This window comes from Mesoplodon bidens (genome assembly GCF_964165515.1).
Source record: "Mesoplodon bidens genome assembly, chromosome: 11".
Lineage (NCBI taxonomy): Eukaryota > Metazoa > Chordata > Mammalia > Artiodactyla > Ziphiidae > Mesoplodon > Mesoplodon bidens.
Genome location: NC_138167.1, coordinates 10,007,339 through 10,022,505, shown reverse-complemented (window position 1 = coordinate 10,022,505; position 15,167 = coordinate 10,007,339). Strand labels below are relative to the sequence as shown.

Here is a 15,167-nt window from a genome sequence, read left to right as displayed (position 1 = left end):
CACACACAGCTCTGGCAGAGCCTCGAGGGGCTGGCAGCTTTCATTGCCGAATCAGGGTCTTTGGACACCAGCTGGATAGTTCCCAGCCTGCATTTTTTTTTCAATAGTGGGTGCCCAAAAAATACTCAGCAGTTTCTCAGCTGTACAACAATGTGTTCCTGAACTAAGAAATCACTGCATCATTTTGTTTAAAAGCCTGATCTCTTGTAACCGTACTTTGAAGCTCTAGTTTGGGGGATAAAAAAGGACTGCCCCTCTGAATTAAAGACACAATTTTGTTAGCTTGGATTGTTATAAAATGGAGATGAACCATCAGATAGGAGGTAGGGGCCACTGACCAAGAAAAGAGATGTCATTACCCAGGAGGAAGTCAGGGGAAAATGGACTAAAAGAGAAGGACAAGGCTGAGAGGGTCTTCATTGTGTGGTTTCAGATTCTTCTAGCTGTAAGATCGAGATAAAATGCAGGGCTTGACATCTCCAAACAGCAGGTGAAATACAGCTTAAAATGGGACACATTTAAAATGGCTTCTCCCTCAAGAGGTGGGAGAAAACATAAGATGCTTAGAATTGACGGAGTGTTGTGTGTAATACACAGGTCAGACGGAGACCCGTGGCATTATATAGGTAAGAGAAAGAACAATCCTTTCTATGTTGTTCTCATATAAAGCTTAATCGTATATGACCTTGAAGACAAGTCATTCTAACTTGCAGCTGACACATACTACTTGTGCATTACTCCACCTACATACCTCATTATCAGAGTAGAAGACAGAGAGAAAATTCCATGTGCATTTCACCTAACAATTATGTCTATAGAAAATCTTGTAGTACAGCGTGCTTCCCTGCTAGCCATACCTGAGTACCACCCACCTGCTGGGCGACTAGAGGTAGACTTAAGGGCAGATTGATGACATTTTGGATTATTCACTCCAATTGAATAATACATATCCCCAGTGGATGAATCCAAAAGGCTCAAAAAATGGAAAGTGTGTGTTTGTGTTTATATAACTCACTTGACAGCAAAACCTGACCTGAACTGACATGAGGCCGTTTACAGTCTTTACCCCACTTTATATGACTCTTCACATGTTTTGCTTTAGAAATATTAACATATTTGATTTTAGGAAGCTGCTTGAGGCTCTGCAGTAGCCCCAGGGATTTCAGACAAGAAGAGTATAGACCCATGTCGATTTTCTCTAGAGGAAGATTTTAGGAAGGAGAGTGTTACAAATGTTTGCAATTTAAACATATCCAATTTTAAAGGCATTATGTGGAAAAAGTAAATAATGAACACAAACCTTTGTATCCAGATGGTCCAAACTCTCCCTCACCATCTTCGTTTTGATTTTTCTCTCTTTTTCTTTCTTTGTGTTTACTACTTTAGGATGAATCCTCAATGTTTTTCCAGTTTGGCCCATCGATTGAACAACAAGCTTCCGTGATGCTCAATATCATGGAAGAGTATGACTGGTACATCTTCTCTATTGTCACCACCTACTTCCCTGGCTACCAGGACTTTGTAAACAAGATTCGCAGCACCATCGAGAATAGCTTCGTGGGCTGGGAGTTAGAGGAAGTCCTCCTGCTGGACATGTCCCTGGATGATGGGGATTCTAAGATCCAGAACCAGCTCAAGAAACTTCAAAGCCCCATCATTCTTCTTTATTGTACTAAGGAAGAAGCCACGTACATCTTCGAAGTGGCTAACTCAGTAGGGCTGACTGGCTACGGCTACACGTGGATTGTGCCTAGCCTGGTGGCAGGGGACACAGACACAGTGCCCTCGGAGTTCCCCACCGGGCTTATCTCTGTGTCCTATGATGAATGGGACTATGGCCTCCCTGCCAGAGTGAGGGATGGAATCGCCATCATCACCACCGCCGCTTCCGACATGCTGTCCGAACACAGCTTCATCCCCGAGCCCAAGAGCAGCTGTTACAACACCCACGAGAAGAGAATCTACCAGTCCAATATGCTGAACAGGTGAGTGTGGGAGGTCAGAGGAGAGCTTCCAAGACTGGGTTGGATGTTCAGATACTGGGGGAGCAGCCGTTCAAGATGTCTGAGGTTGAGGACTGGTCATTGGGGTCGCGATCGTTTGTGACCCTGGGAGATCCGGATCCAGAGCTTGCCGCTCTGCGTTCTAGTTCTAAGAAACGCAAAACATCTCCTTCTTCTTGACCGCTTCCCGTGTGCCAGGTCTCACGCTAAGCACTTCGTGTGTTCGACCTCATTTAAGCCTCAAGGCAACAGCTCTTATTAGGCAGCTTTTAAAAATTGTTTCATTTTATAATACAAGAGAATAAGCTTGTCCGAAGTCCCGCTGAAAGTAAGAGGTTCAGTTTGAAGTTGAACCCAGGTCTCTCTGATCGCTACACGCCTGATCACTATGAAAGATGAGACAGGCATAGCAGTGAGGGAAGACCAGCCCCCTTACCTTTGGGACACTGCTGTACAGAGAGGGAATGGGGAATAGGATACATGGGTCTGTGGGCACATGAAGAGGATTCGTCCCTTGGTTTTTAATCTGCCTTTGCTTCGCCTTTCTCTGCCTTTGAGATTAAGTGCTGGCGTAGAGGCAGCTTTGATGGCGGCTGTTAGTCTGGCTTATTGAATGAGAAGAAGGTGTGGGTGGAATCCTCCTCCCCCGACCTCACCTCAGAATCCAGCTATGATGGCAGCACATCCTCTTAGGGGCCATTGTGTGACCAAGTGGGGTAGAAAATTCTGCAATGTGCTTTTGTGGTTTTGTTATTTGTATAAAACTGCTACATGCGTACACTGTAAAAATTCAAACAATATAGAAGAGCTCAAAAAAAAAAAAAAAAGTAAAAACGACCTTAAATCTGACTAGCCAAAACGGTCATTATTGAAATAATTAATGACTGTCTTTCTAGCTATCTCCCGGTGCATGTATACCTGTGTGGAGATAAATCTACAGTTTTACATAAATGGAAATATAACCAGACGTGCTGTTCAATAACCTGACTTCCTTTCACTCAATAATGTATTTTGGGTATCCATGTCACCTTTATTATGAACTATATCAGTGATATAGAAAGATATTCAGAAAAACTTAATCCATACTCAGGTACCCACCACCCAGCTTAACAAATAAAATATTAGAAACTGTACTGCAGGGAGGTTGAAATACATTTAGAGGAGGTTGAATGTGTACTGACTTGTACTTATTTAACTTCTGGAAGGGCCTTGGACTCTGTAGCCTCTTGACTAAGCTCCTCATTCAGAGTTGACACTAAAAGTCATTTTTCTGTGGCTGCATCTGTGATCCAATCCTGATATCCCCCCACCTTGAACTCTCTGCTTTCCCTGCCATCCCTAGTTATCCCTACATGTTAACAGACCGTCTTGGTGTTCTTCTTGCCTCCCCGGCAATTCTGTCTCAGGCTCCCCAGCATGCTTCTTCCTTTACATATCTCTTAAATATTGGTGCTTCTTCGAGGTCTGTCCTATACCCTCTTTTCTTTTTTCTTTCTTTTCTGGCTGCACAGTGTGGCTTGCAGGATCTTAGTTCCCCGACCAGGGATAGAACCCGTGCCCTCGGCAGTGAAAGCTCAGAGCCCTAACCACTGGACCACCAGGAAAGTCCCTAGACTCTCTTTTCTCCTCCGTTGCCAAGAATACAATGAATGTCCGTAAGTCCCCCCAAACGGACATCGCTGGCTGCAACCTCTCCCTTGAGCCCCACATCTGTCTCTGTATGACCACATCTGTTCCTTTGGATGCCATGGGCCCTAGAACATACCATATCCAAGGCTGCACAGCTGTCTCCTCTCCCATCAACCCTCCCACCCTCTTCGAGCCAAATTGGCACCACTTATAAACTTATAACCTCCTGTTACCCGGTTTCCTAAAGTAAACATGTCCAAGGTGTCCTTGATGCCATAGCCCTGACACCTCGTAGCCAATCATGGCCTTGTCTGTGGACTTGCCCTGGAGAGCTTTCACTTATTTTCATCCCCGTGCCATCGCCCAGTCCACCGCTTCCTACTCGCATTGCTGCAGGGCCTCTTAAATCTCTTCTGGCTTCCAGTTCTGCTTCTTTTCAATCTCCTTTGCAGCCGGAGTGATCTAAAATGAAAATGTGATTTCATCACCTTCTTGCTTAATACCTTTCAGTGGCTTTTCATTGCTCCTATAATAAAGTCCCATCTCCTTAATATGGTTTATAGAGTCTTCCACATCATGAGCCTTCCTAGCTTTCCAAAGTTGTCTCCCGCCCCTCGTCCCTTCAACACCGCCTTCCCGCCACACTGAACTTACCGTGTTCTCTCTCCCTTCCGGCTCCTACTGCTGCCTTGAATGTGCTCCCCAGGCGCCCCTGCCCAGCCATACACAGATGCACGTGCCCCTTCACCTGCCTCCTTCTCTTCATCCCTCAGGATTCAGTCTTGGCATCCCTTCCCCTGGAAGCTGAGCCCCGGACAAATCTCACTCGGTTACACACCTTCCCTGCCTCCTGTGCCTTTCCAATAAAGATGATTGTCGTTCTGTGCTCTGTTATCTCTCTTCCCTGTAAGTTCTCTGAAAGCAGGGACCCCTCTGTCTTCCTCATTCTCGTGGCACCAGGGAAGACACCTGGAGCAAACGAATGACGTCTTCCGAGTTGCTGAGCTGCCCGGTGCCTTCCTGCTCTCCAGGAGCGTCTTTGTTCTGCTCCTCTTTGCAAGACAAGGGGCACCTCCTTTAAAAACTTACTATATATTGGGTTCTGTACATTCATGTTTTCTCCCTAATTCAGTTTATTTTCCCAAATATTTGTTCATTGAAACCAAGATGAACGAGCAGAAAACATCTGCCGAGCAACACAAGGAAATCAAATGGGTATTACATTAGGGTCCATACATGTGGTTCAGGAATGCCTGCTTTTACCTTAAAACCTCCTCTGGGTAAGCAGCTATCTGAAGATAGTATCTCGCATTTGGCTTACTTCACATTAGACTGTAACTGTTATCTCGGAAGCTTGGTCTCTAACCATTGTATCTTTGAAACCACAGTTGTTTTTTGTTTTGTTTTGTTTTGTTTTTTGTGGTACGCAGGCCTCTCACTGTTGCGGCCTCTCCCGTTGCGGAGCACAGGCTCCGGACCCGCAGGCTCAGCGGCCATGGCTCACGGGCCCAGCCGCTCCGCGGCATGTGGGATCCTCCCGGACGGGGGCACAAACCTGCGTCCCCTGCATCGGCAGGCGGGCTCCCAACCACTGCGCCACCAGGGAAGCCCCACAATTGGTTTTAACCTTTGTCGCCATCTCTTGTGGCCCCTCAGGAGCGTGGCTCTCCTCAGTCCTCTGTACCCCTTGCTTAGAGCTTATTGTCAAGAGAACCGCAAACGCCCACCCCTCCATCTTCTCAAGTGCAGCAGTCCTAAAAGGAACAAAGATGGCGCAGCACAGACTATTCATCCGTTCCTCCAGTACCAGGGCAGAGCAGAGGGAGAGTCCACCTTCCCTCAGTTTCCCAAGTACACTGTGTAAAGGTCTCACCAGACTTATCAGAGCGTTTCTCCACCAAACTGTTTCCTCTGTGAACCTTCTCTTCTGCCCAGTTCCCTGAATCTTCCAGGCTTCTCCATCTGACTGCCTGCTGGGCATCTCCTCTGGGCTATCTCCCCTTGTCCATGGACCTGCATCCCTCACGCTTCTCCATTGTCTTTTCCTTCCCCTCCTCCCAAGTGCAGCTTCCCATGGTTCTAGAATCCAATTCCTAGCCTCTCTTAGCATTTTAATATGTTGTTCTATCAGGACCCAGGAAGGATTGGGGTTGATGAACAGGGACTCTACGGAGGACAGCATTCAACTCATCAGTGGGACTCAACTAGGCATCCTCGGTCAGCGGTCCTCCTCCTTCCCCTGGTCGGAATTCAGCCCCTCCTTCAGAGCTCTGGTCTCACTAGGGTCACTCCTTTAAATAACAGACCAAGCAGCCACAGCATTTAGCCACAGCAGGAAATCTTGCAAATAAAATTGTTGCAAATGCTTAACTGTCGCCTTTGGCCTGATGCTCATCTCCCAGCATCATTAGCAGCAGCATCCCCAGGAAGGCTCCTCAGGACGTATCTGGGGGTGACCCAGCCAGGGATGGCGCCGGCAATACAGAGTCGGGAAACGTCTTCTGGTCTCACTTTCTGAAAACCCAGTGGCATTCACAGGCCCTGTCGTCCGTCCCCAGAAGCATTGCAACGGGAGGGAAATCCCTCATTCACACCTGACCAGACTGTGGCTTTCTTTCCACGTGAAGGAAGTTCCTAAGCCTAGATTTTGGGATCACAGACAGGAGATTCTCTGATATCCCTGAGTCCTAAAGAGAGACACATATTTGAAGTGATTTACTTGTTAGTTATGGAAGGAAAAAAAACATCCTCAGAGGGGATCCATAAAATGAACTATTTCGTTCACTGTCAAATGAATGCTATTTGTCACGTATCAGTCCAGATTCCTTACTGATAACTTCTTAGCTCTTAGAAGCTTGGCCCACTATAGACTTGGCGACTGTCTCCAGATAGGCTATAGGCTGCTGAATGAGGCTTTTTACCAGGGTTGCAAGAAAAATACAGAAACCCAGTTAAATTTGAATTTCAGATCAATGACAAATTTTTTTTAGCATAAGTATGCCCCAAATATTGCATGGGACATACTGATATTAAAAGATAATTTGTTGTAATGTTACAGGGCTCCTGAATTTTTTTTCTTTTTTTGCTAAATATGACCATTCTGCTTTGTACCCTAAGAATTCATTTTAATTATTAGCATTTATTGCATTCACTTATGCCTTATTAGTAAATGTAGTACAGAGCCCTTATACCAAGACGTGCTGAGAGCATTTTATTCCAACTGGGAACTTTTTTTTTTTTTTTTTGCGGTACGCGGGCCTCTCACTGTTGTGGCTTCTCCCGTTGCGGAGCACAGGCTCCGGACGCGCAGGCTCAGCGGCCATGGCTCACGGGCCCAGCCGCTCCGCGGCATGTGGGATCTTCCCGGACCGGGGCACGAACCTGTGTCCCCTGCATCGGCAGACGGACTCCCAACCACTGCACCACCAGGGAAGCCCCCAACTGGGAGCTTTATTTGGTTGAAAGAGCTGGAGAATTTCTTATGCCGTGCATTCTCGAGGTGAAAGGTCTTCTTAGTTCCTGAGAAAATTCTGAAAACCTTTTGGTACCAGATGATCTAGAAGTGTTTCGAAAGTGGTCAGACCAGTTGTCTAAACTCTCCCTTACCCCTCTGAGCTAGAGAAGAATTGGTAGCTGTTCATAGGCCCATGTCTATATTTTTCCTTTATCACTTCCCGGAGGAGCAGTTGGCGGTGAGTTTCCTTCTCAATGTGCCCCCAGTACTTGGCCAGTGCGTTTCTCTCACGTAGATGGTGGCATGTCTGCCACTCACCTTTGGACTCTCTTTCTGTCCTGGGGACCCAGTGCTCCTACTCTTCATACATGGCAACTTGGGGGACTTGTAGAAAGAGCAGTTGTTCTTTGAGATGGCTGGATCTCAACATAGCAAACCTCTTATGAACTTTGCCTAGTTATTTTCCCCTGATGTCCTCAGGTTTCCTACTCAACAGTTGCTTTGCCCTATCCCCTGCCACCCCCAAATTCTTCCTTCCCCACGCAAGTCACCATCTCAAAAGGCCAGAATCCTCCTCTGGCCCAGCCTTTGAGAGATGGGGATAACCGCTGTGAAGAAAGGTGCTTTGTTAGGTTCTTGTTAAAAGAGATGTGATGAACACTATCTTCCTTTAACCTTGGGGCAGATGCCACATCCTTGAAACCATTGTATTAGCGGGATTGTTCCCATGGGATGCCTCCTTGACTCTTGGCCTGGAAAGTGCTGAGAGGTTAAGAAAGAAACGAGGAACTGAGTCAATTAGTTTTTTAGACACCATGGGCAAGATTGGCTTGGTCATTACCTATCTCTTAGTTATTGTTAAATATTCGCAGAGTGCCAAGCACAGGCAGATTTACGGCAAGGCAAACATGTATTATAGGTTGACTTCATATAATTTACATGTGAACCAGTCAAAAGTTTCCGTGAATGCATAGCTATAAGTGGACTGTTAGGCATGGTGGCCTTTACCTGCTTAAAGAAATCTACTAGAATCTAAGGAAATTCCCATTTTTCATGTGAAATGTTCAGTAAAGCAAGACACAACCTGCATATATAGAGACAGACTTTATCTGCTCCGTGGTGTGGCAGGAGATATAAATTTGGGGAAATAACTGAAGAATCTAATAACTCTCCTGAAAGGTATATCCACTGCTGATTGTAATTCAGGCAAAGCAAGCTTTAACTGTTCACGGAGGAATGACTGAATGTGAGGGTGATTCAAGCTCTTCTGTTTTTTTGTAGCCTTTCACCTTCCTCATGTCACATGTATAGATGGTCATTTCAGCAAGTGATTTTGCTTCTCTCCCTTAAATTCAAACCCGTGAAGAGCGTGCTCAGCTGTTGAACACTGAGACCCCTATATGATTCTTCCCTTAATCACTATTTGATTCTAGAGCTGACTTGCAAAATGTAAAACTTACCAATGACATATTAGGTGTTTCTTTTTCTTCTCTTTCATTTTCCTCCTCCCCCTCTCCCTCCCCACTCTTTTCCCTCCTCCTTTTAAAAACGATTTACAATTTGGAGGAGAGGGCAGGAGATACAGAGGGGGAGTGAGTGGGAAAGAACTCCATTTCACCAAGGACAATTTTGAGCGGGGGCAGGATGCCCGTCTGCGCTGGGCAAGGAGACACAGGTGGTCCAGTATCCACGGGAAGGAATAAGATGGTCTTGAAGAGGAAGGAAATGAGAGCAGACTCTGTCTCAGAAAGCATGTGGGTTGGTGACGATGGTCAGGGTTAAGAAGAGGGTCATAGGTAGATGCTCAAAAGCAGCCCATTGTCAGCCGGGCTGGTAAAGTTAATAACTCCAGTGTTGGTTGCCTTTCTGAATACGTACTGCACACCCGGCATTGTACAGTTATCTAATTGGATCCTCACAAAAATCCTGTTCCACGCAGATGTCCTCAGGAGACGTTTTCCGATCACCCTTTTAAGGGCAGCTTATCCTTCCCATCCTCCCAAGCTCCGTATCCTCATCCCCTGCTTTATTTCTCTCTGTAGCACTTACCGGACATATTGTGTCTATTTTCTTTTAAAATATTTTGTTGTCTCACTCTCCTCATTGAATTTAAGCTCCAGGAGAGCAGGATTTTTTTTCATCTCTGTGTTTTCTAGCACAGTGCCCAATACATTGAGGTACTTGATAAATATTTGTCCGGTAAAAGCTTGAATGAAGGCAGGAATCATTATCCCCATTTTATATGTTTTTAAGACACCCGAGGCCCACGCTTGGGCAGTGTGATGCCAGGATCTGGCCTGGATCTGCCTCGGGGACCTGGATTTCAGCCCCTCACCCTGCTGCATAGTAATCAAGCTTTAAAGAAACCTTGGCTTCAAATCAGAGCACCGCTGCTGGGAGAGGCCTCGGTGCTCATCCAATCCAGCCCTTTCAAGTTACGTATTCTCACGGGATAGAGGGTAGGTAGGATGGTGAATGGATTTTACAAATGTGAGAACAGAATCTCAGAGTGGTCCCTCGTCTCTCAGAGGCAGGGCGGGCGGGGGCAGAGGCCGGGTGTCCCAGTGGCGGGAGCAACGCTCTGCAGAGAGCACGCCGCCTCCCGGCTGCCTGCCCGTGGCCTCGGGGGGTGGGGGTGGGGGGCTGGCAGGCAGCCAGGGCTCCCCTGTTCACCTTTGCCTCGGTCTGGCAATGTCCCCGTGATCCTTGCTCCCTTGGTTCTTACCCAGACAAGGGTGCAATTTCACAGTTAATGGGAACTGAAGCTGGTGTTATTTAGGAATTGAGTGGGAGTTATTTCTCCATCTGCTGTCTCTGCCCACCAGAGGATTAAGGCTGGCTGGGCGGCGGTAAGGATGGGGGCGAGCTGCCAGAAAGCGCGAGTGCCGTCACCACGGGCTGGATGGCTGAGCGAAGGCTCGACCACAGCCGGCCAAGGTCAGCCTAACAGACACAAGCTTCCTGAGAGCAGAAATGCTTCTGTGGCTTTTGCATCTATATAAGACCTCGCACATTTTAAATAAATGGTGGTCTGAGCCTTTCTCTCTTTCCTCTCCAGTGGAGCTGTCGTAGATGGGTAGGTGGTCCTCTTCTGGAAAGATTCCTCCAGGACCTGATGTGGCCATTAAGGGTAGGGAGGAAGCAGGGTGTTGAGCATGACTGACCTTCAGAAGGAGTGGCCGAGGGGTGTGACCCAGCGCTGCAGACAGGGGCGCGCAGACGGGAGGAGGAGGAGGCGGCCGCGGGCGCTGGGGTCGGGGAGCCCTCCCTGGACCTTCAGGGTTTCATCAGCGGCTCTTTCTCTTCCGGGAGGGCCCGGCAGGGTCAGCGTGCACAGACTGGCACCAGTCCCCAAGCTGGGCCGGCTGGTCACACATGAAGGGACTGCTGCTGACAGATTAGAGCCCCTGCTGCTAGAATCTGTTCCCTCTTGTTCGGCTGCCAGCAGCAGCAGGCGGCGGGGGCTGCTGACCGCCTCCCTCGCTGCTGCGGCTTTACTTTCCCTCATTCACTGCCGCTTCCTGCCGCCCCTCACCTTTCCTTCTTTGTTCTTCCCTCTCTCCTTCTCCGTAGGGTGTTCTCTTCTCCCCAGCTTTCCTGTACAAGCTTTAAGGGCGTTCCTGCCTTTCACTTTCTGCGGTCATACATGACCGGGTGGAATTCTTGCATGCACACACACACACACATCCAAGCGCACGTGTATTAGACATCCAGACAGCACGGATATTTGTATGTGCATTGGCATCTGTCAAGTGGATAAAGAATAATTCAAAGAACTGGGTGAAAATACTTTCACACAGGACATCTCCCCACTTCTTCCTATCACTGAGACCATTTCGCTGATGGCACGCAAAGGGCTGCGGATGGAACAGAAGCTGGGAAGAATCCTTTAAAATGGCTTGCCTGCACTTAGCACTGGTGAATATCAACAAGGTGTCTCCCATCCACTCTGATTTCATTTTTAAAATCTCTATGGCTGTAAGGATGGTTGCTAAGTAACCCTAGCACATTTACTGTTTGGGCAAAGGAGATAAACTTAGTAAGCAAGTGGGTCTATATAATTTTAAGAAACCCATAAATGTCTTCTTTTTCTGAAGGAAAGATCTTCCCTGACAAAGCAGCAGAAATAGCCATGGAAGCCACACTGTGACAATATCATGTTCACGCTAAGCGGTCCTTTTCACCATTCCCTGAAGGAAATCACACGTGGAGTCCACATGAGGTTGTGTGTCAAAGTACATTTAGCGTTTGACATCAAGCCAGATGATCAGAACCTTCAAGTCATTCATGATCATGGCTAATAATGATGATACTAAAAGTGACGATTTTCATACAAGGTATCTTCATGCACATCATCTCACCAGATCATTACAACAAACCTGTAAGGGCTTTGTCTACTCACTGCATAGATTGACAGTGGAGATCAACAGAGAAAACCAAACACTTACTCTCTTTTCATTTTCCCAGCAGCATTTCCAGACACTCCTACCTACTTTTTTTTTTGGTCCTTGAACAAAAATCTATCAGGAGCTTTTGTTTAGGCAAAAATAACACAATAGAATGTCATTATAATATAGTCCGTTATTACATAGATTTTAATAATATGTCAAATTTCTCTCATTTTGACTACGTAGAGAAAAAGCCAGGTATGTGTGTGTGTGTGTGTGTGTGTGTGTGTCCGTCGCACAGGCTACGCAGGGCCATTACTCTCATTGCTCTGTTTCCACAGCTTGTGTGTGTTCACACATAGACTTACCTCTTTTACCTGGGAGAGGAGGGGTCACATATTCAACAGTATGATGTTGAACCACAAAGAAAGTAGGAAAGGGCTTTGAGCTAAAACCACTGACACAAAATTCTTGCCCTAAAATGAATGTGGCTTATTTTATCTCAGAGTTCATTTACTCTAATATTATACGTACGTCTGAGACACTTGTGGGACAGTTGGATTAGATGTGGCATAGAGTGTCAGTAACCCAGTTTAAACAAGACATGTGAGCATATTTAGGTGGTTTGTCCAGAGCTGGTATGGCAGCTGCCTGATCATCAGGCCCCAGACTCCTGCTAGCTTTCTACTCTTTTATTTATAGGGTATGGCCTTCATCCTCATGCTCAGGATGCCTGCAGAGCTCCAGTTTCAAGCAGCAGATTGAAGTTAGAAAGGAAGGAGGGCAGGCTCTTTCCCTTTCACGGAGATTACCGTGAAGTCCCATACTTTGCTCATAGCCCATTGGTCAGAAATCAGTCAATGGCCACAGCCAGCTAGCTGCAAGGGAAGCTGGCAAGTTCCATTTAGTTTAGTTTAATTTAGTGTTTGACCTGGGCAGTAATAGGCCCAGTTAAAAATCAAAGTTCTCTTAACTAGAGAGAGAAAGTCAAGGCCATATGTTTGGTAAGCAGCCCGTAGTGTCTGGAGATACTTGCTTATCTGATTTACCAGATGACAACAGCTTAGAAATAACAAACATGATGGGAATCAGGTAGGTGGGCTGACAGCATTAAGAAGTAAACAGAATGGTAAGGTGCAGAAAGTATTAGAAAAACACACCGAAAGACCTTGAGAGGAACATTTGTCTAAGATCATTTGGGGCAAAGAGCCTTATACTCCCCAGAAAGCATATACCCCCTTTAAAGCATCCCTGTAGAGCAAAATAGCATAGTCATTGTTAGGTCATCAATAAGAGCTTAAATTATATTGATTATCTTTGGTTTAAGGAGTCAGCGAATTCTATAATACCTTTCTGAAATTTTCCATTTAAAAATGCTTCTTGGGCTTCCCTGGTGGCGCAGTGGTTGAGAGTCCGCCTGCCGATGCAGGGGACGCGAGTTCGTGCTCCGGTCTGGGAAGATCCCACATGCCGCGGAGCGGCTGGGCCCGTGAGCCATGGCCGCTGAGCCTGCGCGTCCGGAGCCTGTGCTCCGCAATGGGAGAGGCCACAACAGTGGCCCGCGTACCGCAAAAAAAAAAAAAAAAAAAAAAAAAAAAATGCTTCTTGTAATCAAGAAAAAGCTTGATACCTAAAAATACTAAGCTTCAGCAATTTAGAAAATTTACTTAAAAAAAGGTTACTGAGTGCTGTGGGCCAGGTGTTTTATATAGCCTTATTTAATCTTAAAAGTACATTTCAGAGGCATTATTACTTCCATTTTTCAGAGAAAGAAACTGAGATCCAGAAAGGTTCAGTCACTTGCCTACTTTCCATACAGGTAAAGTTGGGACTCAAACCCAAGTCTTGATGGATGCCAGGTGTACTTTGCCCCACGTTGTCCATCCTTCTGTGGCTGAGGACCGAGTCAGTGAGGCATCAATGTGATGTCGATGAACACATCATTAACCTGCAGGACAGGGTGGTTTTGTAATGGTTTCCTTTCTTGGACGCTCTGCTGAATTCGTGTCCTGAAGCCATGATAAATCCGGAAACAGCCCAGGAACCGAGTCCCTTGCACACGTGTTAGGGACATTCCAGGGCAAAGTCTGTTTCTTTGTCTCTCCATCCTGAAGTGTGTCACATCTATATTTACCAGCCTTGCTGTGATCTTTCTTACACCTTCCTCTTCAGTTAGAAACGATGATTTCTTTTTTCTTATCTTAGTCCTGTGTACTCCAAAATCCTTTAAGCCCACATATACGACAGCAATAACTTGCAGTCTTGGTGGACCTGAAAGTCCTTTGAACTGAAGTGAGAGCAAACTTTCTGTTTAAGATCCGCCAGGGCCCCTGGAGGTTACAGACACATGGAACCACTGTCAGGGCCGTGTAATAACACGAAACAAGACCTTGGCCTCCGTCATGATTTACAAATGTCCTCCAAGGCCACTGTTCATTTTTGAGGGGTCAGGTAAGTTTGGATTTGTTTAAGGCTAATACTTGGCCAGAGACTAGAGAAAAAAGCAGTGCTGTTGGGAGTGAAAGAAACATGACATGGGGAGGGTAGCTTTCCTGTACTTCCCAGTATCACATTCACTGCTAGTTTTTTTGACTTCCTCTTATGTCCTGCACCCTGTGCTGGGCGCTGGGCATACAGACGACACACCGTCCATTTGCTTGTCCTCACGAGGAGCGGGGCATCCACAGAAAGTTCTTTCCCTTTGCTGGTTTGAACTTATTTTTCTTGTAACACAAAATGAATTGCTTAAGAGGCTAGCAGAATGAGGCTAAGAAACCGAGATCAGAATTTCAGAATTTGTTTGTTAAAAGTATCAAGAATTTCCTGATACTTCTGACATAAGGCATGAAGGATGTCCTCCGATAGACAACAGGATAGTGGAGTGGAAGAAGAGAAAAGAACTGTTCTAATATCGCTGATTCCAGCTGAATTCTTTGATCTCATTGTCACGGATTATTAGCCACCTGCAAACTCAAAGCCTCATAAAAGAATTTTCTTTTGAAAGAGATCGGAATCCCCTCCCCCACAAATACACATGCACTTTGTGTGCTCACTCACCAGCAAGTTTAAAAATAGGAGCCGCGGTGTTGCCATGACTCCCAGTCTACTCAGCAACCCTCTCTTCTCCCTTTGATGTGACTTTTCGGTGCACAGTTGACCAAGGCTCTGGCTCAGAGCGGCCTCTAGCGGCTCAATCCTTAGGGAAGCACTTCCTTCCCGGATGCCAAAATTAACCCAGACTAGCCAAGTTGAACACTTGTGTGTTCTGAACCATTCTCCATGTGATTGGCTTTTTGCAGACTCTCAGCCACGAGGAAAACACCAGTCAGTGCCTACTGGGTGCTAAAAACCATGGGGAACAGTCCAGAAGCTTGGGTCTTGCTGGGGGAATGAGACCTGCATCCCACAAACATTTTGAGAGCAGCCGCAGGGCAGCTGGGGGTAGAGGTAGTAATAGAGAATGAGGTAATTCATGTTAAACTGTGTTTGCTGTGATCATCAGAAGTTAACATTTTTCTTTTCCAGATAAAGGAGGCTTCTAAAATGTATCACCCGATGCTGATTTAACAGCCTCAGGGAATTATTGATGTGCTGACTTGCTCCCATGCTGTCTTCAATTCCCGGTGTTTGCAGTTCCCTATGTCAGTGTTTCTCAGTCCTGACTATGTGTTAGAGTTTCCTAGGAAGGTTTAA

The 15,167-nt window shown here is 46.4% G+C and overlaps 1 protein-coding gene across 1 annotated transcript in view; it reads left to right on the top strand.

Moving 5' to 3' along the window:
* Window positions 1–15,167, top strand: part of GRIN2B (glutamate ionotropic receptor NMDA type subunit 2B) — a gene marked incomplete at both ends in the record, with an annotated part of 306,665 nt that overhangs the window by 112,134 nt on the left and 179,364 nt on the right. Inside the window, one exon of the mRNA XM_081248303.1 lies at window positions 1,387–1,985. Coding sequence (XP_081104429.1) covers window positions 1,387–1,985 — 599 coding nt within the window. The remainder of the gene's footprint in view (window positions 1–1,386; window positions 1,986–15,167) is intronic.